Source organism: Aspergillus brasiliensis (assembly GCF_001889945.1).
Source record: "Aspergillus brasiliensis CBS 101740 unplaced genomic scaffold ASPBRscaffold_6, whole genome shotgun sequence".
Taxonomy (NCBI): Eukaryota; Fungi; Ascomycota; class Eurotiomycetes; order Eurotiales; family Aspergillaceae; genus Aspergillus; species Aspergillus brasiliensis.
In genome coordinates, this window is record NW_027137447.1 from 1,411,659 (window position 1) to 1,438,234 (window position 26,576).

General features: G+C 51.4%; 12 protein-coding genes across 12 annotated transcripts; 7 read left to right on the forward strand and 5 right to left on the reverse strand.

Annotated features, from left to right (window-relative positions):
- Positions 1 to 1,982: 1,982 nt before the first annotated feature.
- ASPBRDRAFT_125677 (AAA family ATPase VPS4) lies at positions 1,983 to 3,521 on the reverse strand (the record flags this gene model as incomplete). Its single annotated transcript, XM_067617811.1, has 4 exons — positions 1,983 to 2,204; positions 2,272 to 2,722; positions 2,798 to 3,130; positions 3,223 to 3,521. 4 exons carry the CDS (start codon positions 3,519 to 3,521, stop codon positions 1,983 to 1,985), a joined length of 1,305 nt encoding a protein of 434 aa, XP_067479266.1.
- A 762-nt stretch (positions 3,522 to 4,283) lies between these two features.
- ASPBRDRAFT_124962 (tubulin-binding prefolding complex subunit YKE2) lies at positions 4,284 to 4,771 on the forward strand (the record flags this gene model as incomplete). Its single annotated transcript, XM_067617746.1, has 2 exons — positions 4,284 to 4,484; positions 4,565 to 4,771. Coding segments are annotated over 2 exons (408 nt in total), but the record flags the coding sequence as incomplete, so codon positions are not given.
- A 528-nt stretch (positions 4,772 to 5,299) lies between these two features.
- Positions 5,300 to 7,053, reverse strand: ASPBRDRAFT_125061 (2,3-bisphosphoglycerate-independent phosphoglycerate mutase; the record flags this gene model as incomplete). The annotated part of the gene is made up of 4 exons (XM_067617757.1): positions 5,300 to 5,510; positions 5,569 to 6,151; positions 6,223 to 6,960; positions 7,023 to 7,053. 4 exons carry the CDS (start codon positions 7,051 to 7,053, stop codon positions 5,300 to 5,302), a joined length of 1,563 nt encoding a protein of 520 aa, XP_067479268.1.
- A 635-nt stretch (positions 7,054 to 7,688) lies between these two features.
- On the forward strand, positions 7,689 to 8,270 carry ASPBRDRAFT_125917 (RNA polymerase II mediator complex middle subunit MED9; the record flags this gene model as incomplete). The annotated part of the gene is made up of 2 exons (XM_067617832.1): positions 7,689 to 7,926; positions 7,981 to 8,270. 2 exons carry the CDS (start codon positions 7,689 to 7,691, stop codon positions 8,268 to 8,270), a joined length of 528 nt encoding a protein of 175 aa, XP_067479269.1.
- A 1,544-nt stretch (positions 8,271 to 9,814) lies between these two features.
- ASPBRDRAFT_43425 (glycine hydroxymethyltransferase SHM2) lies at positions 9,815 to 11,770 on the forward strand. Its single transcript, XM_067624994.1, has 4 exons — positions 9,815 to 9,927; positions 9,998 to 10,048; positions 10,115 to 10,479; positions 10,543 to 11,770. The coding sequence occupies exons 1-4, from the start codon at positions 9,892 to 9,894 to the stop codon at positions 11,504 to 11,506; spliced, it is 1,416 nt and encodes a 471-aa protein (XP_067479270.1). The 5' UTR covers positions 9,815 to 9,891; the 3' UTR covers positions 11,507 to 11,770.
- Positions 11,758 to 14,051, reverse strand: ASPBRDRAFT_152942 (putative prenylcysteine lyase). Its single transcript, XM_067619352.1, has 2 exons — positions 13,645 to 14,051; positions 11,758 to 13,586 (listed from the first exon to the last, which is right to left on the reverse strand). The coding sequence occupies exons 1-2, from the start codon at positions 13,802 to 13,804 to the stop codon at positions 12,094 to 12,096; spliced, it is 1,653 nt and encodes a 550-aa protein (XP_067479271.1). The 5' UTR covers positions 13,805 to 14,051; the 3' UTR covers positions 11,758 to 12,093.
- A 306-nt stretch (positions 14,052 to 14,357) lies between these two features.
- On the forward strand, positions 14,358 to 15,759 carry ASPBRDRAFT_30379 (small subunit rRNA maturation protein TSR4; the record flags this gene model as incomplete). Its single annotated transcript, XM_067622769.1, has 2 exons — positions 14,358 to 14,483; positions 14,557 to 15,759. 2 exons carry the CDS (start codon positions 14,358 to 14,360, stop codon positions 15,757 to 15,759), a joined length of 1,329 nt encoding a protein of 442 aa, XP_067479272.1.
- A 707-nt stretch (positions 15,760 to 16,466) lies between these two features.
- On the reverse strand, positions 16,467 to 17,480 carry ASPBRDRAFT_196149 (CSN8/PSMD8/EIF3K family protein; the record flags this gene model as incomplete). The annotated part of the gene is made up of 2 exons (XM_067620945.1): positions 16,467 to 17,052; positions 17,311 to 17,480. The coding sequence occupies 2 exons, from the start codon at positions 17,478 to 17,480 to the stop codon at positions 16,467 to 16,469; spliced, it is 756 nt and encodes a 251-aa protein (XP_067479273.1).
- Positions 17,481 to 18,232: 752 nt separating this feature from the next.
- On the forward strand, positions 18,233 to 19,253 carry ASPBRDRAFT_125646 (sterol desaturase family protein; the record flags this gene model as incomplete). The annotated part of the gene is made up of 3 exons (XM_067617810.1): positions 18,233 to 18,453; positions 18,528 to 19,033; positions 19,081 to 19,253. The coding sequence occupies 3 exons, from the start codon at positions 18,233 to 18,235 to the stop codon at positions 19,251 to 19,253; spliced, it is 900 nt and encodes a 299-aa protein (XP_067479274.1).
- On the reverse strand, positions 18,948 to 21,410 carry ASPBRDRAFT_75321 (Zn(II)2Cys6 transcription factor; the record flags this gene model as incomplete). The annotated part of the gene is made up of 4 exons (XM_067629278.1): positions 18,948 to 19,733; positions 19,790 to 20,076; positions 20,130 to 21,208; positions 21,399 to 21,410. 4 exons carry the CDS (start codon positions 21,408 to 21,410, stop codon positions 19,426 to 19,428), a joined length of 1,686 nt encoding a protein of 561 aa, XP_067479275.1. The 3' UTR covers positions 18,948 to 19,425.
- Positions 21,411 to 22,343: 933 nt separating this feature from the next.
- ASPBRDRAFT_55274 (uncharacterized protein) lies at positions 22,344 to 25,317 on the forward strand (the record flags this gene model as incomplete). The annotated part of the gene is made up of 11 exons (XM_067627367.1): positions 22,344 to 22,611; positions 22,681 to 22,802; positions 22,854 to 23,000; positions 23,048 to 23,168; positions 23,221 to 23,736; positions 23,792 to 23,882; positions 23,945 to 24,486; positions 24,537 to 24,625; positions 24,680 to 24,750; positions 24,805 to 24,897; positions 24,948 to 25,317. 11 exons carry the CDS (start codon positions 22,344 to 22,346, stop codon positions 25,315 to 25,317), a joined length of 2,430 nt encoding a protein of 809 aa, XP_067479276.1.
- A 568-nt stretch (positions 25,318 to 25,885) lies between these two features.
- ASPBRDRAFT_43430 (uncharacterized protein) lies at positions 25,886 to 26,516 on the forward strand. The gene is made up of 2 exons (XM_067624995.1): positions 25,886 to 25,935; positions 26,098 to 26,516. The coding sequence occupies exons 1-2, from the start codon at positions 25,933 to 25,935 to the stop codon at positions 26,446 to 26,448; spliced, it is 354 nt and encodes a 117-aa protein (XP_067479277.1). The 5' UTR covers positions 25,886 to 25,932; the 3' UTR covers positions 26,449 to 26,516.
- The last annotated feature ends 60 nt before the right edge of the window (positions 26,517 to 26,576 follow it).

Consider the following 26,576-nt stretch of genomic DNA (forward strand, 5'->3'; position numbering starts at 1 on the left):
CGTGAGAAGACGTTGCTGCAGCGCGAAGCCGACCAGAAGTCGTCCGTCCGGAACTACAAGGCACGGCTTGCTGAGATGGAGAAAGAGCTGCATGATGCTATGATGAAGAAATACGAATCCCACTCACCCTCCTCTTCACCCTCCAACAAACTCCATGATGAGCTCCGAAATCTACGGAAACAGCTGTCGGAGGCACACCGAACACTGCGGGAAGTTAAATCAAAGAACCGCGATCTTGAAAGAGCCGCAATGAGAGAAGAAGATCAGCGAGATCTTCATGAGCTGCTCAAATCATCTACACTGGAGGCGGAATCGCTCGCGCTCAAGGTGTCAGAACGAGAGGCCCGTATGAACGAATTGAAGGCGCAGATGCGCAGGATCCGTGATGAACGTTCATTCTGTGCCAGGAAGGCTGAATCAGCTTTGAAGGAGCTCGAATCCCTCCAGGAACGATATGACCATCTTGTGGAGAGAATGGGGACGAAGAGCGAGAGCAGTAAGACAAGACACGAGAAGGAAATTCTCGGGCTGGGCAAGGAAATCATCTGGCTTCGTGCACGACTAAAGCGCGAGGAGAAGTTCCGCCGTGACTTGGCCTGGAGTAAGGGCTTGATGGAACTTGGCGAGCGTGTTCGGGTTGCATGGTTTGTCCCCTCATTTCTACAACTACCTTTTCTGTATAATAGTTTCACTGACATACTCCTTCCAACAGCAACGAAGCTGATCTTCGCATGATCTCCGACATGGGCGTCAAATCCCGTGACCGCAACAAGACCCGCACCCCCCAATCCAAGCTGAAGACCGCCATCTCCATGGTCAGGGCTGTCGTCCGAATGCAACGGATGTGCCAAGACTGGAAGAAGACGAAGAAGCTTGGTGAGGGTCTCAGACGGGCAAAGAACGAGGTGCTGAGGGAGCGAGAAGCTTCTTACAGTAAATCCTGATCGTTGCCTTTACTTGTCCTCTCGAGCCGTCTAATGTCGAGCCTCTCTCTTTTTTTTCCGTTGGCTGGGGTTACCCCATTTGATTTCCAACGATTTTGCATTTCCTTTTGGGTTTGTTGAGAAGATTCCCCGGCGTTTTTGATGGATGTGTCTCTAGGCGTTGTGCTCCCCTAGGTTGGATTGTGAATGGAATTGTCGTTTCTACTGTACCTACTAGCTACCTACTTTGTTTGTGTAGTTGCACCCCAGGGACAATGGTTCCCTCACACATATACTCTTATTTTTAGTGTTGTTGGTCTGGATGGTTAGATTGAATGGTTAATGAGATATGTCTGAACCTAGCACTTTGAATCTATGGTCATTGTATACCAGTAGTCCATCAGTCTTCAGCATTATTCGTAAATAGCGCCTACAGAAAGACAATGAACAAAAGACCACCCCATAGGCCGGTCCATACGCTTAGTATAACATAAGACTTGAATTTCATCCGACATTCATTTCATTCCACACCAAGTCATGTAGCTTAAGTAAACAGAGACACACAATAGAACAGTGACTTTAGATTAACGCCTCGCCTTGCTGCACAATGATAAAACCAGAGTTTGCCTAACACCGAGATGGAAGGTGAGAGGGAGAAAAGGAAGAGGTAATAGGGAACAAAAAAAAGCAACAGGAACAGGAACAGGAAAAGGGTCGTAGGAAGCATTTCGGATGGTGTACGTATGCAAGTTGAAGCAGAGGAAGGGAGGGTGTCGTGGGTTTTCTTTCGTTCGTTCGTTCGTTCATTCCAATTGATCATTTCACCTGAAACCATGCATGCCAATCCATGCCGACCGAGCCAAGATGGGGAAGAAGGGACGTCCGGATCATAAGGATGGAATTGGGTGGAAGAAGAAGCGCTTAGCTTTTATTGGAGCTTCGGTTGATTCTATTGGGTCGTGATGAGGCAAATGAGAGGATTATCGTTGAATATGTTTGTCCTCTCTTCTTCTAGATAGGAGGAGATGGATGGGGAGAGGTTGGAGATGGAGATGCAGTTTAGGCACCCTCGCTGCCGAATTCCTTGGTCCATTCGGAGTTACGCTGCAGGTCTTCTTGACTGACGGTTGGTCGCGAGTTGCGGACTGCCTTGATGAAGTCTTTCAGGACGAGCGGGGGCTCCAGGAGTTGGTCGGCTTCTACGGTCGTCCATGACATTTCCATTGCGCCTTGGTCGCCCGGTGAGCAGGGGGTTAGCTTTTCGGCGCCGTCGAGGATGACCTAGTTTGGTGAGTTAGTATGCTCTTGTCACTTTTATGGATGGATGAAGGGGGGCTGGAGGGCTTACCTTCTTGTAGTGTGTTGCTGTTTGGATCTTGCGGATTGGTTGCATCAGCGCATCCTGGACAGCAATGCTAATATCGCTACCGGAGTAGCCCTCGCTCATCTCCGCCAGGGATCGGTAGTCGGCTTGCGTCAATTCACAAGGCGTTGAGCCGACGGCCAGCATGAACATCTTCATTCGTGCGTTGATATCGGGAAGACTGATGTGCACACGACGTTGGAATCGCCGACGAATGGCTGCATCTAACTGCCAGGGAATGTTCGTTGCGCCAAGGATCAGAACGCCCTTCGAGTCTTTGCCAACACCGTCCATCTGAACAAGCAATTCCGTCTTGATACGACGAGATGCCTCCGATTCACCTTCTCCACGAGGACCGCAGAGAGCATCGACTTCGTCAATGAAGATAATCGCCGGCTTGTTTTCTCGGGCCATGTTGAAGAGCTGCTTGACGAGTCTGTAGGGGCATGTTAGCTCTGGTGATCGACATGTGGCAATATAAGCGCTGTATGAACCCCGGATTTATCCATACCTTTCACTCTCACCCATCCACTTCGACACCAAGTCACTACTGCTGACACTGAAGAATGTGCTGTTTGCCTCCGTCGCAACAGCCTTGGCGAGATACGACTTTCCTGTACCGGGCGGCCCATACAGCAGGATACCCTTCCACGGTTGACGCTTCCCCGTGAAGAGGTGTGGGAACTTAATAGGTAGAATAACCGCTTCCTTTAATGCCTCCTTTGCGCTCTCCAGACCCGCAACATCCTCCCACTGCACGTTGGGTTTATCCGACAAGATCGCTCCAGCAAGGGCGGATCGTAGCTTCTTCGAATCGGCGTCCTCACCATCTTCGTCCTGGTTTCTAAAATCACCAAGTAAATGTCAGCACACAATGCCCTCCTGACTGAAAGTGATCGCAAAGATAGCAACAAGGGAATGCCAGCCAACACATACCCTCCCTTCCCACTTCCTTGCGCCACCTTGCCGTTAGCGCCCACTGCACTCGGCTTTTTTCGATTATCTAGCGTAGCAAGGTGATTCTTGAGTTTCTCTGCACGATCCATGTACTCGCCCGCCTTTGCGCGGATCATCTCCTTGGATTTGGGGTTCTTCTCCCATTTCAGTGCCAGCATGAACAGCTCCAGCGCCGAGTAGTACAGCTGATAAGCCTTCTCGTATTCGCCCTCATTGTCGTGCTCGATGGCTTTCTTGACGGTGTCAATCGCCCTCCCCAGGAAGTCGGTGTTGCTCATGGTTGAATCGGAAAGAATTGAATTGTTGTCACGGAATGGTAGCGGGCAAGCACAGCAAGCAGGGCTGACAGGGCTGGTTCAAGGCGGGGAGCGAATGACGACGGAAGCCTGCCTGGTTTCGTCGGTCCGTCTCTGTGTCTCTGCGGGCGCAAGAAGGGGACTCGATTGTACCCCGATAGTCGGAACACAAACAAACAATGACGTATAGGAGTGATTTAGTGAAGCGACAACTTATAACGAAAAATTGAGCAGAGTCTCTTCTCTATTCCAGTCAGGATAATTTGATCGGGGAGGACATGCAGAAGGAAATACCTCAGGAATGGACGGAGGAATGGCCGAGCAAGAGAGTGAGGGAGAGAGACACCGAAAAGGCGGGCAGACGGTGTTGTTTACCGTGTTTGGTTGGTTTTCTGCCGCTCCGCTTCCCATTTTGCCCCTCCGATAGATAAACTAAATCCCATTTCCCCGACGACCATCACCACATCACATCTATCACGGCCTGAATCAGGGATTATCACTCGGCATCATGGCGGACGCACAGAAGCAAATGCAGGCGCTTACTGAGGAGTTTCAGGCGTTGCAGACTGGTATGTTGGTATTCCTGAATTGTTTGCTTTGGTTGTGGTTCCTGTGCTATATGGAGAGGGGGGCATGAGCATGCAAGCGTCATCTATCTATCCTGTTTGCCTGGCTAGCTTGGCACGATGTTATGCGCACTATTGGTTATAATCATCAATTAATCACTGATATGTTTCTGTAATAGAGCTCGATGGACTCGTCGAAGCGCGCCAGAAGCTCGAATCCCAGCAACAGGAGAACGTCGGCGTTCAGAAGGAATTCGAATCCCTCGACGACGAGTCGAACATCTACAAATTGATTGGACCGGTCCTGCTGAAGCAGGAGAAGACTGAGGCCTTGATGGCCGTCAATGGTCGTCTTGAGTTCATTGAGAAGGAAATGTGCGTAATAGTTACTCCCCTCCTTCTCCCCAATTGGGTAATTGAAGTCGGAGCCGTAACTGACGTGACGTAATTTATAGCAAGCGCATCGAGGGGCAGATTGAGGAGAACCAGGACAAGGCCGATAAGAAGCGCGCTGAGGTGAGTTTTGTGATTGTACGGGACATGCGTTCGGCAATCGGGTTTCTGACAATTCGTGGTACAGATCGTTCAGTTCCAGACCCAGATTCAACAGCAGGCGGCGGCTGCTTCTGCTTGAACATAGATGGATCGTTGTTGCCAGTAATATAGGTGGAAGACAGTAGGCTATCTTATCACGCGAGGAGATATATAATTGTTGGTGATAGCGGATGTGACAGAGCAGCCAAGGTACCCGACCGGTTCTTCAGGCGATGATGCACGTCGCCTCGAAGCTCGTGCGAGAAGAAGAAGCACCGACGGCAGAGCAGAGCTACTTTGTGCGATGGCCCATTCGGGCCCAGAACAATGAGGCTGAGAGGTTCTTAGATACCCGTGTTAATGACCGTTGCAAATATCTCAGAAGACTATACGGATGCGTAGCCGATCGGGCCATCGTCGACCGAAGTGTGGCACCTACAACTATGTGGGTGCTATGGTTGATCGAAGATACGATGTACCCCTCAAGGCACAACCGGAACTACGCTTGTATAAAAGGATGAGAGAGGTGGAAAATCAAACAAAACTTTGTTCTATCTCGCTCCAAAAGCTAAACCCCAGTATAGACACCGTAATCATTCATTTCTTCATCAATGGAAATCGTATCCAGACAATACATGACATCTACTCTATACGCTAAATCTATGCCTTAACCAAAAGGCTGCGGCCGGACATCTCCTCGGGCTGCTCGATGCCCATGGCGGCGAGGACGGTGGGAGCAACATCTCCCAGGACACCCTCCTCCTTCTTGAGGCTCCAGCCCTCGGGGGCGTTGGCCATGACGAAGGGAACCTTGTTGGTGGTGTGGGAGGTCTTGGGAGTACCCTTCTCGGTAAGCATCTCCTCGGCGTTTCTATCGGGAAATGTCAGCGAGTGATCGTTGCGCAAATTGTGTCGAAGCTGAAACTTACCCATGGTCAGCGGTGATGAACAGGATGTAGCCGTGCTTCTTGCAGGCCTCGTAGATGACACCGATGGCCTTGTCGGTGGCAGCAACACCCTGGATGGCAGCCTCGTAGACACCGGTGTGACCAACCATGTCGGGGGGAGCGAAGTTGTTCATGACAAACTCGAAGCTGCCCTCAGCAAGGCGCTCGGCCATCTTGTCACCAACGGCGGCAGCGCTCATCTTAGGCTCGAGGTCATAGGTGGCAACCTTGGGAGACGGGATCATGTCGCGGATCTCGCCGGGGAACTGCTTCTCAACACCACCGTTGAAGAAGAAAGTAACGTGAGCGTACTTCTCAGTCTCAGCAACGTGGCACTGCTTGACCTCCTTCTTGCCCAGCCACTCAGCGAGCACGTTACCCATGTGCTGAGGGGGGAAGGCAACAGGGAAGGTGTAGTCGGTCTTGTACTGGGTCATGGTGGTGATGTGGATGTCCTTGGGGTAAGGGAATTCGGGCTTGGGAGAGCGGTCGTAGTCACCCAACAGTTGAGTGATCTCACGAACACGGTCGGAACGGTAGTTGAAGAAGAAGAGGGTATCGCCATCTATCATCTCTGGTGAGCAACACCGACTATCGGGCCTTCAATCTACAAGCAGAAGGGAACAAGATACATACCCTGCACACGCCTGTCCTTGCCGCCAAGAATGATGGGCTTCAGGAACTCATCGGTCTCCTTCTTCTCATAGCGCTCGTTGATGGTCTTGACGGGGTCAGAGCTCTCCTCACCCTCACCGGAGACAATACCCTGCATGGCGATCTCAACCCGGTCCCAGCGCTTGTCGCGGTCCATAGCCCAGTAACGGCCGACCACGGTAGCGATCTCACCAATGCCAATCTCCTTGGTGTGGTCGAGCAGTTGCTGCATGTACTTGGTAGCGCTCTTGGGCTCGGTGTCACGGCCATCACCGAAGAAGTGGATGAAGACCTGAGGGATCTCCATCTCCTTGGCGACCTTCAGCAGACCGACCAGGTGAGTGATGTTGGAGTGGACACCACCATCTGAAACCAGACCCAACAGGTGCAGACGACCGTTACCCTCCTTGGCGCGCTTGAAGGAAGCGACAACGTTGTCCACCTTGCCCAGCTCGCCCTTCTTGAGGGTCTGGTCAATGCGGACACTGTCCTGCCAGACGACACGACCCGCACCAATGTTCAAGTGACCGACCTCACTGTTGCCCATGAGACCTTCCGGCAGACCGACAGCGAGGGAGGAAGCATCGAGCTCGGTGTAGCCCTGAGCAGTCTTCGAGTTGGCCTCGGCGAAACCGGACATGAAGGGAGTCTCAGCGGCAGCGATGGCATCACCGTCCTTGGGGGAGTCGGGACCGGCGACACCCCAGCCATCGATGACGACTAGACAGCAGGGGGTCAGTGGATTGAGGGCAAACAGATAGCAATCAGCATATCAAACTTACTGAGGGCGACTTTCTGATCAACCTTGGCCATTTTTGCTATATACTCTGTGCTCTGAGATGTTGGAGTGTATATGTTAGCCAAAGCAGTTGGATTGCCAGCGCGAAACGAGGTCCTGGAGGGGGATAGAGCGGGATGGGCTCGGGGAAACTCACCAAAAGTGGGGATGAAATCAAGAGCAAGAGAATGGATGGAAAAAAGAGAGATGTAAGAAAGAAGAAGAAGAACAGAGGAGAAGAAGGATAAGAAGAAGGAGAAGGAGAATTGATAGGTGGAGCACGAAAAGGCTGGCCGGTGAAGACAATCGCAAGACCAGCAAAGTAATAGTAACCAACAGTAATAGTAATTAGGAGGGGGAGGGGCAGCCCACGCTTTGGCTTTCGGTGACGCTTTGGGACTTGTTTGGTTTTCGCTCCGCCCCGACGTCACCTTACCACTCCCTTCTTTAGTGTCTTTTTCTCCGACTTTCTTCTCTCTCCCGTTCTCGTCCGGTTTCCCCGGCTCTTCCCTAAACAATTACCCAGCTTCCCCCGCGAAACGAGGCTATTCTCTTTCCCCACGTGAGTCTTCTGCTCTGAGTCTTCGACTTTACTCTTTCTTTTTCTTCTTCTTCTTCTTCTTCTTCTTCCTTTTCGTCGCGTCTGGTCCGCGTTGTTGCCCTTCCCGCGATGGCGTCCCGATCCCCCACGGCGGTCACTCCCCTACCAAAATCATCCGTCGCGCCCGAGACTCCGATGGTTAAGGACGTCCCCGCAACCCCCCAAGCCGTTCCTTTCCCTTCTCCACAGACATTCGACATTGTCCCGCCGTTGCATGGCCTCCTCTCGCGCCTTCTGTCGCCGTCAACAAATGCTGCTGGCGGCGTGAGAGCTACCGATGACCCTACCGGAGCTGCTGCTCCTACCGGTCCGCCTTCTGGCACCCCAGGCCAACCTCAATCGCAACAACAAGCGGGGACAGTAACTTCTGCTGGTCCAGGCGGTGCCGAAATCTCCGGCTTGGGCTCCAGTACCTCTCCAGCGCTCGATATCAAGGACCTTCCAACAGAGGTCAGCTCGATCAAAATTCGGATTCAAAAGGCACAAGCCGTGGTGGAAAACTTACCAGACGTGGATCGTTCGGTTGCTGACCAGGAAGAGGAGATTCAAGAGCTGGAGGACCGCATTGCAAAGCTCAAGTCGGTCATCTCCGACTTTGGCCAGATGGCAAGCCCAGGGGGTGCTAAGAAGCTCAAGTCCCAGGGACCTTGAGGGTGTGCACGGAAGGTGATATGAATGTGTGTGTGTGTGAAAGTGTTTATGTCGACTGCTCTTGGTTGAGCATGTTGATTGCGTTAAGCCCACGACAAGAACCTGAGAACAATGGCTTCGAGATCTCTCCGCAACCCCGATGATGAAGAGCAACTTATATCAAGCTTGGGAAGGAATCAAACATTGTGGTTCTGCCGGGGTCAGGGTTTAGAAACAGCACCCCGGGTTAGATCCAGTTGAGCAGGTCACTAGCTTCGGCCAACTCAACTTCACTCAGGATGCGGATAAACCATAGGTTAGATGAGCCATAGGTTGGCTGGTGTATGCGGCTCCTGGTATCGCACAGATGACCGTATGAGGAACGCTTTGTTGGGCATTTTGCTGTCTTGCCAGTGCCCCTGCTATCGAGGTTATGGGTTATGGCTTGTCCAAAATACCATGTGATCATGGAGAAAGGAACAGGTCTAAATAATTGCACAACCTTCCAGTTGTCCAGCAGAAGCTCTCTTGAGGGTGTCTCTCAGGCGGGGGACTGTACGCAAGCTGCTTTGACCCCTCCAGAGCCACCACGGTCCCCAGTACAGGGTGCGGACACGACACCCCGAGAGGCTACGCTTGCTCTTGGGAGATCTCTGGTGGAGCAGGATATGTTTTAAAGCCGCACTATGATACGGATGGCGATCTGGAAGCTACGATATATTAGTGGAGTGGATGTATGCTATGACTCATTCTAGCAAAGAATTAGTTACTGTGGACTAGTTATCAAATATAATTACGGAGTAGAAAAGAGGAAGCTCTCGTTCTGTAGAATGACTGCGACACTTGCTCTCCTTGCCAGTAGCAGAAGCTCAAAGATAGTATGCAGGTGTATGTCTCACGATCTTGCTTTCTTGTTAAAGAAATTGACAACTCATTAGCACTGAGGGAGATGTAGATCAATGGAACGGCCCCTCGTGTTTCATGGTTGGTGGTGGTAGCTTCAGGTGGCCGCTGTTGATCGTCCAGAGGCACCAATCGGAGCTGGGCTGGTAGGCTAGCGGATTGACTTTTTCCTGCCTCTCTTTTCGCCTTCAGCCACTGGGTGGCATCGCGGTTGGGATTCCGAGATTAAGAACCATGTAAAAATTTACCAGATTCATTCCTGTCATAATAATTTCTAGTCAGCCATAATACCTGCTATATCGCTCGTTCTAATTGATTCTTGGATGCATGGACTAGTCTATTGGTGCTAGGGAAGAAGAGACTGTAGTCAATGAGTAATCGAGACGAGTAAGCGCCAAATGATTTCCCCGAGCCGGTGAGGACGTGACCGGCTCCGATGTCGTCCCCCCGGGGCCCGATGGGGCTTAGTTCGGGTTTTGAGCACAGGCAGGCGGGGGGTTCCTCACTTTGCAATTTGACAATTCCTGGTACGACGGCGTAAGACTCACGTTCCGTCTTTTTGGGATCCTGAGGCAATCTTTTTTTCCCTCCCCCACCCCCCCATCCCTAGCTTTTCCTCTTCTTCCTCTTAATCTTCTCTTCTTCCCTCTCTTCTTCCTTTTCTCATCCTCAACCTTCATCTCATTCTTCCGTCTTTCCCTCCTCCAACTCCCCCTTTTCTCACACATCCCTCATCACAATGGCTACCTACGCTCTCTCTCCGGCTCACCGGAACGTATGTACCCCGCTGAACTTTTTTTGCCCCCCGGGGTGTCCCTCACAGCAGCACTGACTCATCGATGTAGCAAATGGAGGTGTCCCTCGTGGACAGCGATCCTGAGATCGCCCAGATCATGGTACGTTCTGCACCTCTTTCTCGCTTGAAAATATGTGGTGTCATGTTACTAACTGCCCGATTACAGGAGAAGGAAATCCAACGTCAGCGCGAATCCATCGTCCTGATCGCCTCGGAGAACTTCACCTCCCACGCTGTCTTCGATGCTCTGGGTTCCCCCATGAGCAACAAGTACTCTGAGGGTTACCCCGGCGCCCGCTACTACGGTGGCAACCAGCACATCGATGCCATCGAGCTTACCTGCCAGGCTCGTGCCCTCCAGGCTTTCAACCTCGACCCCGCCAAGTGGGGCGTCAACGTTCAGTGCCTCAGTGGTAGCCCTGCCAACCTGCAGGTCTACCAGGCTCTGATGCGCCCTCACGACCGTCTCATGGGTCTTGACCTCCCCCACGGTGGTCACTTGAGTCACGGTTACCAGACTCCCGCTAAGAAGTAAGTCTGCGGATTTGCCTCCCGCAACCCAGGTACATTGCATGCTAACTGTTGGCTCCGCAGGATCTCTGCTGTCTCTACCTACTTCGAGACCTTCCCCTACCGTGTCAACCTTGAGACCGGTATCATTGACTACGATGCCCTCGAGGCCAACGCTGAGCTCTACCGCCCCAAGTGCTTGGTCGCTGGTACCTCCGCCTACTGCCGCCTGATCGACTACGCCCGTATGCGCAAGATCGCTGACAAGGTCGGCGCCTACCTCATTGTCGATATGGCTCACATCTCCGGTCTGATTGCCGCCGGTGTCATCCCCTCCCCCTTCGAGTACGCCGATGTCGTCACCACCACCACCCACAAGTCCCTCCGTGGTCCCCGTGGTGCCATGATCTTCTTCCGCAAGGGTGTCCGCAGCACTGACCCCAAGACCGGCAAGGACATCATGTATGACCTTGAGGGCCCCATCAACTTCTCTGTCTTCCCTGGTCACCAGGGTGGTCCCCACAACCACACCATCACTGCTCTGGCTGTTGCCCTCAAGCAGGCTGCTTCCCCCGAGTTCAAGCAGTACCAGGAGCAGGTCATCAAGAACGCCAAGGCTATTGAGCACGAGTTCAAGGCTCTGGGCCACAAGCTCGTCTCTGACGGCACTGACAGCCACATGGTCCTTGTCGACCTCCGCAACAAGAGCTTGGACGGTGCTCGTGTCGAGGCTGTCCTCGAGCAGATCAACATTGCTTGCAACAAGAACTCCATCCCTGGTGACAAGTCTGCTCTGACCCCCTGCGGTATCCGTATCGGTGCCCCCGCCATGACCACCCGTGGTATGGGTGAGGAGGACTTCAAGCGCATTGCCCGCTACATTGACCAGGCCATCAACCTCTGCAAGAAGGTCCAGAGCGAGCTTCCCAAGGAGGCCAACAAGCTCAAGGACTTCAAGGCCAAGGTTGCCTCCGAGACCGTCCCTGAGATCCTCAGCCTCCGCAAGGAGATCGCTGAGTGGGCCAGCACCTTCCCCCTCCCCGTCTAAGCTAGTTAGCCCGGGTGAACTTTCGATATGATACCATAACATTCTATCTTCTTTTATTTATTTTCTTTTTTTCTTTGTTTTTATCTTGTTAAGTTACGAGTTCAACATCATTGCGAGCAAAAACGGATTGTGGGCTGTGCGTTCTAAGGGGTTTTATACAGGTCTGCTTTTTCAACCTTACGCGGGTCATGGGATATGGATATGCATGAGCATGTGAATGAACAAATAGCACCGGGATGGCTTCTTCAACACTTCTTCAACAGGGCAGGAAAAGTTCGTGGTTGCATGGAGGCTTTGTACGCCTGGTTGAGTCTACTTCTACCTAGTTAATAGGTATGATGAACTGAAATAGAAAGATAATAAGTTCCATGAGACACGCCAGTCTTCTTGAATGCGTATCAGTTGTAATGTCTCGTAAAAAGTTCCCGGTATTTCAATCTCAATGTAATAGTAGTTAATACTATATACTCTAGACAATTATATCATATGGTAATAAGGACCATATAGTCATGTCCGTGCCTGAACCGACAGGGCGGCACAAGAACAGACAGACGGGCATACCCATTTCCCATTTCTTATTGTTCTCTTCATAGTTCATGACGAACCGAAGACGCTGCCGAGTCTCCCTCTCTCTCTTCAGCTTGGGCCTGCCACTCCCGAGACATCAAAGCAGCTACATTCCTCCCCATTAATGCACTCGTTTCCATCGTAGAGATAAAGCTTTCAATTCCGCCCGTATACCAGATATGAGGGGCAAGAAGGGGCTCTTCGAACGTGACACGCGGGTACTCGAATGGATACGGCCGCCAGATCTTCTCATGGAACCAGCTGATGTCCCGCTTGGAGAGATCGCCGATGGTGGTGTCGGTGTCGGTGCTGGAAGATGGCTCATGTTCGAGGCCGAGAATCGATCGCATGAATTCGGCTGATGGCCGTTCCGGGGAGAAGATCTTGTAGACGTAGTGTTTCCCTTCTGACGGGTCTGGGGCATCCACGGTCCGAAGAGTGCTGATGCTCCAGAAGCCAGCTGGACCGACGCCGGCTTCGCTTTTGCCGAGGTCGGTTTCTGGAGGGAGGGTGGTGAGGATTGTCTCGGGGGTGTAGGCGTTGGGTTCTGTGAGGCCGAAATATTTGGGTGAGAGACGGTGGGGGCTGGCGAAGAGGGTAACGTAGAGTGTCACGAAGGGGATTTCGTCCGGCGTCTTCTTTAGTGGTGGGGTAATAGTGATGTTGGAGAATTGCCATGGACCGGCAATGACAACTTCGTCGAATTCGAGCTTCTCTTCAGAGTTGGTGTCTGTGGTGAAGGTTAGGGTCGAGGGACCGTTGGCATCCCAGTCGAGGGATGTCACTGTGTGGTTTAAGCGGGTGTCGGCGTGGGACAATTTGAGCATTCCGTCGAAGATCAGCCAGTTGCCTCCCTCAACAGCCATGGCACCCTCAGTTGCCATACAGACCATTGTCTCGAGGCCATGAATCAGACCAAGGTTCTGTCCGTAGTTCACACGAGTACTAGCCTGGATGACTTCGCGGGAGAACTTGGCGGATATCTGGTTCTTCTGGAGAAAGTCCTCTCCAGAGACGGCAGTTACATTGACCAGCCCTACTGCTTCTGAGGCCGATGTCAGGGATGAAAAGGGGAACATAGGCTCATCATAAAGCTTCAGGAAGTTGTTGACGGTCGATTTCATCAAGCGATATGTCCTCACGGGTGTCCATCCATACCTCCAAACCAGCTTCGCAATGTTCCACCAGGAAGATGCTTCCTTCATCACGAAGACAAACTGCTCGCCGTCCCAGACGCCAAGGGTGTCTTCTGTCTCCCTGGGTCGTTCATGATTGGCGCTGTTAACGTGGAGTCCCAGCTCTTTAGATGCATTGACAAGGTGATGGTTGACCTCCACGAAAATCGAGGCACCCAGCTCTACGGGTGTAGCTGGATTGTCATGGACATTAACTGTTGTGGAACGGCCGCCAACATAGGGAGAGTGTTCGAAGACGGTTATATTGAGGGGAATGTGCAAGGCATCCGCATACTTGCGTAGTGAATAAGCAGTGCTAGACCCCGCAGCTCCAGCTCCTATTGAAGGGTTAAATGTCGAAATTGGCACATGGGGGGACTAGCGGAATGATCTCACCGATCACGGCGACCTTCTTGGGTGGAGTGACTCCAAAGGAGCCCAGAGGTTGCTGTTCGGTGGCATTGGCACGTGGGGAGAGGCAAAGAGCTAAGACATAGTATACTACATGAAAGTGAAAGCAAATCTGGAGAAACGATGAGAGAGATAGACGATGCATGAATGATAAACGTGATGAATTGCTTCTTTAGTGGATCAATGCTTCAACGCTAGTGGACGTTACAATCGACAGATGCAGGAGTTCGAAAAAGCAATGGTGCTCATGCTCAGAAGCTCGCGTGCAAGAAGGGCTTGCTCTATAATCTCTTTTATAGAGATTCTCCAGATGAAACAGGTCTATAATTAGCTGGAGACAAGGAGGAGTGAGGATGGAATGAAGATGAAGAGGAAGTGATGGTGGATGGCGAGATGCTGGAGATGTATTGACTGACGTATCACTGTATCACACGGGATGTATCGATACCACAATTACTGCACTAGTCCTGATATGAACTAGTGCATTCTGGGGCTATCAGCGATGGGGCTTTTCCCGTTTGGGCCATTCACTCTTTTTTTGCGCCAGAATTTCGGGCAGAAAAGAAAGACGCGCTCTTCTTGTGATCTCCATCACAACCTTTACTGCGTCTGGACAAGGATCTCTTTGTTTCTGGTCTCTCTGACTCTCGCATTGACTGACCTGCATCATATTTCTTGACCATACCTGCACCAGCGCCATGGATCCCTACGACAGCGACTCTTCCTTCGACGATGAGGGGGACTTCAGCGAGACCAACGTGCTGCTGGGCTACGCAGCCGACGAGATTGTAGAAGACACCATCAGTCACCTGGGAGGCTGGCCGGTACGTACAATATACAATCCACCTCTTCATTTCCTCCTGCTTCACCCCAACTAACAATACCCTCCCCTCATAGACCTGGCTCGACGACGCTACCCCGCCTCCCGGCGACTTCGCCAAATGCAAAGTCTGCAACCAGCCCATGCTCCTCCTACTCGAACTGCACGGCGACCTCCCCAACGACTTCCCCGACGATGAACGCCGTCTCTACATCTTCTCCTGCCCCCGCAAGGCCTGCAACCGCAAACCGGGCAGTATCCGTGCTCTCCGCGCCACCAGGAAGTTGAAGATCGAGCCCCAACAACAGTCTCCCCGCCAAAAAGAAGAACCAAAGCCAGAACCCCCGAAAGAAGAAGAGAAGCAGCCCGCTGCGCCAAAGCCAGACCTCGGCGCCAGCCTATTTGGTTCCTCCACTCTCACCGGCAGCGTCTCCGCCAGCGCAAACCCCTTCTCCTCCCCCGGTGCAGGCGCTTCTCCAAACAACACCAACCCATTCGCAGCCCCAGCACCCTCGCCCGGCCTCGCTGCCAAACCGACCTCCTCCCAAGCACCTACCCTCTCCGAGTCCTTCGCCGACAAAGTCCGCATCTCTTCTCCTTCCGCTCAACAACAACCACCCAAAACCAACCTCATCCCACCCCCCGAAGCCTCCACCAGCCCCAGCACCCCCTGGCCCGCACAATCCGACTTCCCCACCCCCTACACGAACTTCTACCTCGATGCCGAATACGAGGCCATGTCCCGCCCCTCCACGCCCACCATCCCCGCCAACGTAACAATCGACAACACGGAAGAAGAAGGTCCTAACGGTGGCGGCGCAGGGGAGCTGAAAGACACCTTTGAATCCGAGCTCGACAAGGCCTTCATCCGCTTCTCTACTCGTCTGGGCCACAACCCCGAACAAGTCCTGCGTTACGAGTTCCGCGGTTCACCGCTGCTCTACTCCCATGCTGATGCGGTGGGCAAGCGTCTCCATGATCCGTCGAAGACAGCGAACCCCGGTGCCAAGGTGACTACGGCTGGTGGAGGGAGTCGCATGCCTCGCTGTGAGTATTGTGGTAGTGAGCGTGTGTTTGAGTTGCAGCTTGTGCCGCATGCTATTAGTGTGTTGGAGGAGGGGAGGGACGGGGTTGGGCTTGGACCCAAGGATGATGCCGGTATGGAGTGGGGGACTATCATTCTGGGTGTATGTGGGAAGGATTGTGGGCCTAAGGAGGTTGGGGTTGTTGGGTATAGAGAGGAGTGGGCTGGTGTGCAGTGGGAGGAACCTACGAAGTAAAGAATGGTGCCTGGTGATGGTGATGATGATGTGTTACGGGATTAAAAAGTGAAGCGTAATGCCGTTCAAGACTTTGATGTTGATGACATATATTATATATAGACTTGCGTTTTCTTCTTGTTTAGTGGGTGGAGAATCAAAAGTATTAACATACACTACTACTGGTTGACCATTGCATCGCTGGTCATGATCTTTGGAAATGCTGTACTGGTACTGATTGCTCTTTTGGATACGCACAATATGGATATCTTCGGTGGAAATTCGCGTTATCTTTTCACGTAGAGAGAATATGGTGAGAGGTTAAATCAATGAGGAAAATGATATAGGAGGTGGAAGAGGAAAGACAAGATGATGATGATGATAAAACACAACCTAGTCATGCAGAAGCAAAACTCGAAACGCCAATTGCGCCAGGTCCGGACTTCCCAACCCTCCCCATGCTGGTCTATCCCCGTCATCATCAATCATCTTTTTATTTTAAGGAGGCTCCGAGCTCGTGTTCATGGGGGGTATCCGAAGCAGACACTTCGTCCCGTGTTCTTCTTTTGTTTTCTCTTTTCGGGTGGTCATTCTTCCAACAAGACAGACCGAGATCGAGACCTAGAGGGAAGGTCTGATCTTCGTTCGAGGCAAAATATTAGCAAGAATAGAAAGGGAATCTAGAACGAGAAAGGCTGCGTAGGCAATGCGGATATATCTCGATCCGCTCATGCAGCCTGCTCGAAACCCCGGCGGACGACACGGCCGAACATGTCAAAGCCGACACGCTCGCTCTTGACCTCGCTGCGGGCCTCGTTCTCCTTGTTGGTGGGGACCTTGATCACGGTGTTGGCGCCAGACTTGTCAACCTCCCAGCTGCAGACCTCAGCGACGAACTTCTCGAGAGCCTCGCGGCTGCGGAGGTCGAGCCACTGCTCCAGAACCTCGGCAGGGATCTCACGGAAGGTCTTGCCGACCTCGACGGCAATGCGGATGCGCACGAGCTCCTCGAATCCGGCAACATCGGCAACCAGATCAGCGTAAAGGTCGTCCGAGTTCAGGGTGGACCAGAACTGGGTGTACTGAGCAGACTCGAGGAGGGTGGAAAGGCGGGCGAGCTTCTGGATGGACTCGACGAAATCGGAGGTCTGGGCGGCGGCCTGGGCCTCAGCGTCGGAAGCCTGGAAAGGCTGAGTGTGGGCGGGCAGAAGAGCAAGGCAGAGGGAGAAAGCGGGAGAGGGGAAGACAGTCAAGGCCTTGACGAGGACGTTGGTGACGGTCTCCGCCTGGAGGAGGTGGGGGTTGAACTGGTACCTGCCAGGAGGCGTGAAGGGGTTAGCGTCTGTGTCCAGGTATGATGTATATGCGATATATTATCAAGGTCGCATGATGGTTTTGTTTCAGGAGAATTTGAGTCTCGACATCCCCCAAAGTAGGGTGTCAGGTAATAGGAAACGTGATAATGATATAAGATTCTTCATCACATAAAACCAGATTGGTTCCCCGCGTCGGAGCTCTTTATGTTTCGGCTGAAGGTGTTTCTGGATTGGACAGAAAGGCGCATAAACTCACAGCTTCAGCAAGGCCAGGTTGGCGTAGCAGTCGAAGGTGCGGTCCTCACACTGCTGGGCGACATAGTCCTGGAAGACGGTGGTGGTCTCGGGGTTGTAGCGGTCCAGGCCATTGAGGATGGCGTCAATGTTGGCCGGGCGGGTCTCGCACTTGTCGAAGGTGACACCCATCTTGACGGAGCTAAGGAGAATAGACGGATCGGGGGAAGAAGAGGGGAAAGGCGTGGGTGGAGGAGGAGGAGAAGGAGGGAAGCAGAACGAGGGGATAGGAAGAGAGCAGCGGAATGGATGGACTCGAGGTTTGGCTGGCCGGACTTGCTTTTGGTGGGATTTTTCGATTGTGTCGCTGTGCGGCTGCCCGGCCGTCGGAGCCAACCCCAACTCGGTTAATTTGTCCGATGCATCTGCTGCATTAATTATTCTATCCTACGAAGTACGGAGTACCTTTTGGTAAACCCCAGTTGAAACTCATAACTCACTAAGCGCTAGTGGCTGATCTGGTAGTCGTATGATATAACTTAAGCTGAACCACCGTCAGTGGATACAATTTCCACGTGCCCCCGGAATCGGTCTCGCCGGGGGAAAAGGATCTCCCTCTCCCGTGGTGGGATCATGTTGGCGCTGGTAGGGAAAGCCCGTGTTGCCTGTGGTACTACTTGGTGGTGAGAGATCCGCCCCCGTGTAGGTTAACCCCGTGGTAGGTATATCCCGTGGTAGGGATTCGCCGCATATATAAGATAATGGGGGTAACAACTCCAACGCAATAGTAGCTTCTGCGACTGTCTACAGAATAATTGGACCAATTTAAAGCCAATTTCTTACTTCATTTGTCCGAAGCAGCAGTCGCATTTCTGCGCCCAACCAGAATCCTCTCAACAACCCTAACGGTATCTCCGGGTTATACTATACACCTTCCACTCGCGATGGATGTCGTGCTCGATGTCCTCGACACATTCGTCCTTGATCGAGTATACGCGTCAGTCCTGCCAGGTGGAAATAGTACCTTGGATTTCGATACTTCATTCCTTTTGAACCAACATGTTGGCCGTTATTACCCTCTTCAACCCTCTCAATGGGCGACCGCCAGTCGCTGGAAGCGCGATGACCTACCGAGACAAGCGACCTCGCTGTTGTTCATCACATGGTAAGATCATCCATACTCTTCTCTAATGTCGATCGAGCATGGTTCAGCTGACAGCAAGTTTGTTACACAATCAGGCTCTTCGGTCTAGCCATATACCTCATCGGCAGCACCATCTTTTACCACACGTGGTGGGACAAGTCCCTGCTCCAACACCCACGGTTCTTGAAGAATCAAGTCCGTCTGGAGATCAACCAAGCCTTATTCTCCATCCCCATAATGGCTATTCTCACGGTTCCGTTCTTCCTGACTGAGATTCGCGGCTGGTCCAAGCTGTACGATTTCGCCAGTGAAGCTCCGTTCCCTGCATACAACTGGCTCCAGTACCCACTATTCGTGGCATTCACAGATTCCGGGATTTATTGGATCCATAGAGCCGAGCATCACCCTTTGGTATATCGGTGGTTGCACAAGAGACATCACAAGTGGCTGGTGCCCACACCTTTTGCGAGTTTCGCGTTCAATCCACTGGACGGGTGGGCGCAGAGTCTCCCGTACCACGTTTATCCCATACTGTTCCCATTGCAGAAGGGTGCATATCTGGGCTTGTTCGTTTTCGTCACACTGTGGACGGTTCTGATCCGTAAGTGTCCTTCCTTGATTACCGAGTCTCTCGCTAATCGCATCCAGACGATGCCGACTGCCTCTCTCACTCTGCTGTCATCAATGGCCCCGAATGTCACACCCTGCACCACCTGTACTTCAACTATAATTATGGGCAGTTCACAACGTTCTGGGATCGCGTTGGAGGAACCTATCGGAAAGCCCGCGGCGACGAGTTCAAAACCATCAAGAGTCAGTAGGATGCACGCGCATATCATCGCTCGCCCATAGGGGCGCAGCACTGCTCCTATGACTATAGTCTATACCGCCGGTCGGGGAAGTCGGTCATTGAGCCTAATCGTGTAATATTAATGTTAATAATGGATAGAGTGGTCCCTGGCCTGTACATATTATTAGACAAGACATATAAAACTATGTCCTATTGGAACCCTTGATATCGCGGATGAAGTGGTTCAAGCTTTCCAAGTCGTCGGTTGCGGCGTTATCCAGATATCGAAGGTTTACGTTCCGCCCACTGGCGCGGTCAAGCGTAGCAGTCAATAGCCACCACAGCTCTTCCGCATGCTTAGGATACCCCAAGTGGTGTATTCCTTCCTTACCCACGATGCTGGAGACGGAGTCCCAGATGCTTCGCCAATTTTCGGCCGCCCGTTTTATGGAGTTTGTGGATATCCATCCGAACAAGCCAGTCCTAGCCTGGAAAGCAAGAGAGTGCATTGCTAGGAGCATGATCAGCTTGTTGGCCTTGCATGTAATTGTGGATGGTTACACAAACCATAGATCAGAATCAACAAATGTTCGCCAACTAGTGAGCGACTCCATTGAACCAGGTCATCAGTAGCATTTTCATCAAGCAGGCGTGTAATAAATTCTTTCAATGAAGGTAGCGGGCGCCCCGTCTTATAAGTAGCGGCAATCTCGTTGAAGGACGATGCATTTTCAGCTTCGAACAAAGCCGAGCTCCAGGGGAATTGGCAGTCCATCTCGAATATCGACAGTGCAGGGTGGTTGTTAAAACAAACTGTGAGGAACCCGTCCGCCAGGAAGGCCCAACAGGCGATTCTGAATTCTGGTGAGCAGTGTCCATCCTTCAAGCGCATCTGGTAGGGATATACCTTATACAGACTTCCTCGGCTATCGCTGCTCTCCATGTCTCATCGTTACATATGTCGGGAGTTGTACTTCTCTTGTATTTGAGAACCCCCAAAGATCGTATCGTAGAGATGACACATGGGTGTCTTATTATACGAATGCGTCGCCTTGTGCCTGTGTCGCCCTGCCCGAATTGAAGCATCTCGATTATCAAAGCTCCCTGGATAACTTCCAATGAGGGCGGAAAATGGGGTGCGCTGCTCGGGTAGGGAGTCGTCGATAATTCAGCCAACTGACGAAAGATGTACTCCTCAGCTACGTCAAGTATTTTACTTGCAAAAGCTGGGCCATCTTGCAAAGTAGCATATGTCGCTCCAGATAAGAATATTGCAAGGAGGAGAGGGTTCGAGATCTTTGCAGGGTCGAGTGTCGGAAAATGTACAATTGGAAGATGCCAATGAAGGGACTGAAAGAAAGCCGAGATAAACACTGGAAGGTTGGAGGTCGTGAAGAGAGAGTTCAGCTCCGCCATGTCGAGCTGGTTTTGCTGGCCCGCGTTCGTCAGGTTCATAGAATTCGAAGTCTCGACCAAGATCATCGTTATCTCGTTGAGCCTGCTGGAGATACCTGAAAAGAATGCACTTTCAGGCATGAACTCCATAGAAAGATGCCCTGTCGGGGTAGACAAAGGCTGAAGGAACAGATCAGCAACTGAGAAGCCTGGCATGTAAGCCGTTAAGGAGTCTTGAGGCAAGAGTTGTTCTTCCTGCTGGAAGTAGACCGGGTCAAGATGCCTTCTAGTGGAGCATTTTGCTGTTTCTGCAATTGCGAGTTTGTCTTGCTTGACAGAAGGATCCGTGAAGTGCGCTAGGAAGAAGAATGGGTCGCTTCTTCTTTGCGGAAACTGCAAAAGAGATGGCGAGGGCGAAAGGGACACCGAGGAAGTGTTCTCCGTAGAAGGAGTCTGGACACCAAAGGAGCACGGTTTCCCAAGAGATTGGCAACGAGAGCATGGTGATGCCCTGTCGCACGCCGTCTTCGCATAGAAGCATTCGTCACAGGACTGCTTCTTCCGCCCGGGTTTAGCTGCTGCCGGAGGAGGCTGGTTGTGCTTTTTGGCACATATCTTACTATGCCTTCGTGCAACCTCTCTGAACGTGCATCAGATAAGAATGTATTCTCTCAGAGCTGTCTCGGGGTTTACCCACTTTTTCAAGAAGGATTTATTGCAGAAAGGGCAACTTGAACAGGAGGTGCCGGTATCTGTCGGGCTGTCAGCAGGTTCCGCGTACTTGACAAGGCATGATGTTCAGGAGCCTGACGTGTTCCTTCATGTCGCAGCAAGTGGCTCTTTCGCTGATAGGCTTTGTTGCACTGCGAGCACTGAAACATGATGCTATTGCCATTCTGTCGCCATTACGGGTAATCAAGGGGAAGTGGATGAAGATGGTTCGACTCGACTGATCTGGACTCCGAATGCTCCGACCGTGCCGCTTAGTAATTGTTCAAAGCCCTACCATAACTATATTCATCATCGTCATCGTCTTTTCTCCCATCATTTCACTGGGTTGTTGGAGCTTCCTAGGGACGACGATATAAGTCTCAGTGGTGTCAAATCATTGTCGTGGATCCAATGACTGACGGCTTTTCTGTTTGCTGATCGTACAAACACATCCCCCTTCCCACGTGGGGTCATGCCTTCCCCTCTTCAAATCACTGGCTTGAGCTATTCTTTTGAGTTGATATGCTGTCCATCCTTGATGCTTTGCTGGTCCGAGGCTGTATCTCGTTCGGAATGGCTCTCGCTATTGTCTGATTCTATAACACCTTTCGGATACATCAGTGAGAGCTTTGGATGGCACATATGGCTTACCTGGAAAGCACGTCTGTCACAGTTCCCGGCACCCATGTGAGAAGGAGAAATGGCTCACGAAGAATGCAAGACGAAGCAACAGTCGAATCAATCATGAGTATGCGGGGATCCTATCGTGGCGGCGAGAGGGGTCATAAGCCATTGAAGTCTAAGCAGCATTCCTGCATTCGCTAAGCAATGTGTCGTGGAATTATTCCTGCCAGGGATGAGCTGCAGGCGACTCCGCACTGATCATCCCGCGGGGAAATATGCAGACTTTCAATGATTTAATCAACCGGGGAGATTTCTTGTTCACTGACTGCCCCCCTCACTTTGTTAATCTTGAAGCGTCCTCTGCCCGTGGTTTATCGTGCAAGCTGCAAACATGCGCGTCGCAAACCAGCTGTTGCTCCTGGCCTTAGGAGTGTTTGAGCCTGTTACCGCTGCTCAAGTGGATTATTCTCAATATGTCAATCCTTTCATGGGATCAGAAGGCCCAACTCCCGGTCAAGGTTACGGAGGGGGTGATATTTTCGTTGGCGGTGCTCGACCCTTTGGAGTAGCAAAAGTGGGAATCGATACAACAGCCGCAAACTGGAGTCTCGCTGTTTTAAACGGTGGCTGGACACCTGATGGGAACGTTACCGCAGTCAGTATGTTTATATCTCCTAGGGCTTGTTGTGCATACTCGGGCTGCAATTGTGTCTAACTCAATCTACTAGCCATGATGCACGAGAGCGGCACAGGAGGTGCCCCCAAGTATGGTCTTATACCACAGATGCCTCTTACCTCTATCAATGCCCCCGTAAATCTACTAGATAACCTTACTTACAGCCAGCCCAGGGTATGAGAAGGCCTGTTCTTGAAAGACATTGTCCCAGCTGACAGAAAGTAGGTTGGCAACGACTCCGCAAGCGTGGGATATTTCAGGACCTTACTTCAAAATGGTGTACAAATTGAACTTTCAGCCAGCCGACATGCTGGAATCATTCAGTATTCATTTCCTGAAGGAGAGAAGCACGTTTTGGTCGATATATCCCACGTATGACTCCCCTGAATCAGATTCGATAGAAGCTGACACAGCTAAAGTATCTTCCCGGATCACCCGGCGACTCTAACGGGCAGTTCTACGTTGGTGGCGAAATCAATCTTGAAAATGGTGGGAAAGCATATACCGGTTATGGAACATACATTGGTGGCTGGAACAATGGTCTGCACTTCAATCCATGGCACTGAGTATACTTTCTGATAGACTGATAAAGGCGCCCCTTTCACCGTCTACTTTTATGGCGAATTCTCTACGGCACCGACGAATGCTCGTACATTTACTGGGACTAACACAGACCCGATGCCACGTTATCAGAACCTGGCAAACGGGGGAATATCTCAACCAACATATGGCAACACCACTGATAAAGCGACATCGGGCCCTATGAATGACCGCATCGGGGCAATCTTTAGTTGGGACAATGAAACAGATGCACAGATCAGTTCCCGAGTTGGGATATCTTCCATCTCCACAGAAAAAGCTCGCTCATACATCACATCGGAAATCGCTTCTTGGACGTTGAACGATACCGTGCAGTCTGCCGTGGACGAATGGAACCAGGAAGTCTTCAGCAAAACTCAGGTATCCCTCGATAGCACGGCTAATATGACCAATGTGCGACTACTTTATAGTTCTCTCTACTTTATCCACTTGATGCCATCCGATCGCACAGGCGAAAACCCACTGTGGCAATCGGACGAACCTTTCTGGGATGACTTCTACACACTTTGTCAGTGGTGATATGCTCTATGTATCATATGAAGAGTGGTGCTAACTATGTTTAGGGGACATATTCCGCTGCACAGTCAGCTTCTATCATGTCTACCAGCCCACCTACTACGAGTCCATGATCCGGGGGCTTATCGACATCTGGAGGTAGGTGGTAAAACCGGGAGGAAATGGTAAAGCAAGGTATCCAGGAGCTAATGTACCAATAGACACCAAGGCTTCCTACCAGATGGCCGCTCAGGGAATTGGAATGGATTGGTTCAAGGTGGCTCTGATGCGGACAACATGCTAGCAGATGCATATGTCAAAGGCCTGCGAGGCGCAATCAATTGGACGGATGGTTATGCCGCCATGAAGACTAATGCAGAGGTTATTCCATATAACACTTGGGACGCCACTGACCTTTCCGCAAGTACAAAGGAGGGGCGCGGTGCCCTGGGTGACTGGCTAGAACTGGGATACGTCTCGCAAGACCGAAACACGCGCTGCATTTCGCGGACTGTGGAGTATAGCCTCAACGACTTTGCAGTGAGCCAAGTCGCCGCGGGGGAGGCGCCTAGCGAACAAGAAAAGTATTTGAATCGGTCTGCTGGGTGGCAACATATCTGGAACCCAGATGTGCAAAGTCTGAATTTCACTGGCTTTTTGGCACCAAAATTCTCCAACGGCTCGTTTAACAATAGCGGCTATGATCCTCGTTACTGTTACGGATGCGAATGGCTCGCGTATACGTATGAGGGCGTTCCATGGGGTAAGTCACTATTCGCAGTTCATGATTTGGTCTGAAGTAAGATGTCTCAGAATACTCATTTGTGATACCGCATGACATGGAAACTCTCATCGACTATATGGGTGGTGCAGATACCTTCGAAGCTCGACTAGATACTATGGTATGCACCCATGGCATTTTCTGGCAACTATGACCTATAGCTAACGCGTTCTAGTTTGAGCCGAACCTGTCAGTTCAGAATCTCGGAGCAAATGGTGCGGGTATTACGACGATCATAAATATTGGGTAGGCACAACACCATATGGTAATAGATGGGTGAAGACTGAGCAGTGTTGAAAGGAATGAACCCGACTTTGCGACTCCTTACCTGTACAATTACATCAACAAGCAAGCCAAGAGCGTGGAAAAGTCGCGGAATCTGGGGTACCAGTAGTGAGTGAGCTAATATTCTCTAGGAAACACTCTAACTGAAACCCAAATAGCTTCCGAGACGAAGCCTACGGAGTACCAGGAAACAGTGACGCCGGGGCCATGAACTCGTGGCTTTTGTGGCAGATGCTGGGAATCTATCCTGTTGTCACGCAGCCCGTGTATCTCCTCTCCTCTCCCTGGTTTCCGGATCTCAACATGACCGTCAATGGTAACCAGACTCTCCGTATCGTCGCGAATGGACTCGACAAGGGCTACTATGTGCAAAGCGTGAAAATCAACGGACAGGCCTGGACAAAGAATTGGTTCGAGCACGAGGATGTCATGACCCAGGGCGGTATCATTGAATTTGAGCTAGGCGCAGACATGACAGCCTGGGATACTGGAAGCGTCCCTCCCTCACCGGGACATCGAAGCATATGAAGGATATGCTGAGCAAGCTATATATGGTTCACACAATTCTAGCCAATAGCCACTGTCACTACTAATGACGAACAAAGCACATGCACACCATAACCCAAGCATCTGCCAAGCGACACAATCTCATGCCTCGGCTATTCCCCTAAACAGTAGCCCCATCATCATTCAACCGGCAACTACTTCCGCAAGATCTGATCCCAAACCAAGAATTGCAAAAATGACGCCCGACAAATCCTTCACCAATCATAGCCATACCCCGCACCCTCAACACAAGGCACATCCAAACCCAATTGACCCCTTTACGAACAGTCATTGGTAGAGACCCACGCGTCGTAACTAAGAAAGTAAGAAGTACTGTTCAAGAACAAGAATCCGGGCCGTGGTGGAACGGGACAATCGCTGCTTCATCTGGCCCATCTTCGGGGACAGAAAGACGTGTGGTTGACGTCAACGGATAGAACAGTAGTTACTCATGAGAATCACGCTGTGAGAGAGTTAGTTATATGATGGGCTTTTCCCCCTCGTTATTGTCAATTTCAGCATAATATACCACTTCTCATTCTTATAATTCCTTTTGTTTAATTTCAATTGATACTATCAAAGATCAACTTAATAATAATGGTACGTACCACCCTTTACTCACCCATGGATGAACCCCAATCCCATAAGAAAAATAGAAAAGCGGGTCCCATCCGAACCAACCACCACTTCCAATCCACCGTCTACCATCTATTATACCGTCAATCAATCACTCACTAACAAACCACACTTACTTACCTACAGGCCCCCATAACAAAACTCCTATCTTTACCTCTCCACCAAACCAACACCAACACTTTTTCACCCCGCGACAACCCCGACTGCCCCAACACCATCTCAGGCGGCGGCATCGCGGGTATCGTCCTCGGCACCATCGCCGGCACACTCCTCATCCTATGGTTATGGCATCTGTGTTCCCTGCCCGGGTCTGGTTCAACCTGGGGTTCAGATTATGGTGAATCGGCTCCGGTGACTTCGACGACCACCAGGAGAAGAAGAAGAAGGCATAGTAGTCCGACGGTGTATTATCTTGAGAAACATGGAGGTGGGGGTGGGGGGTCGGTGAGGAGGCCGACGAAGGTGTATCTTTCTTAACTATCTTCTATTTCGGAATTGGTGTATAGGTGCTGCTTGGGGGGCTTGGTTTGGTTTGGGGTATTGGGGATGGGATGGGATGGGATGGGATTGAGGTTGGGCTGGGTTAGGATGTGTGTGTGTGTGTG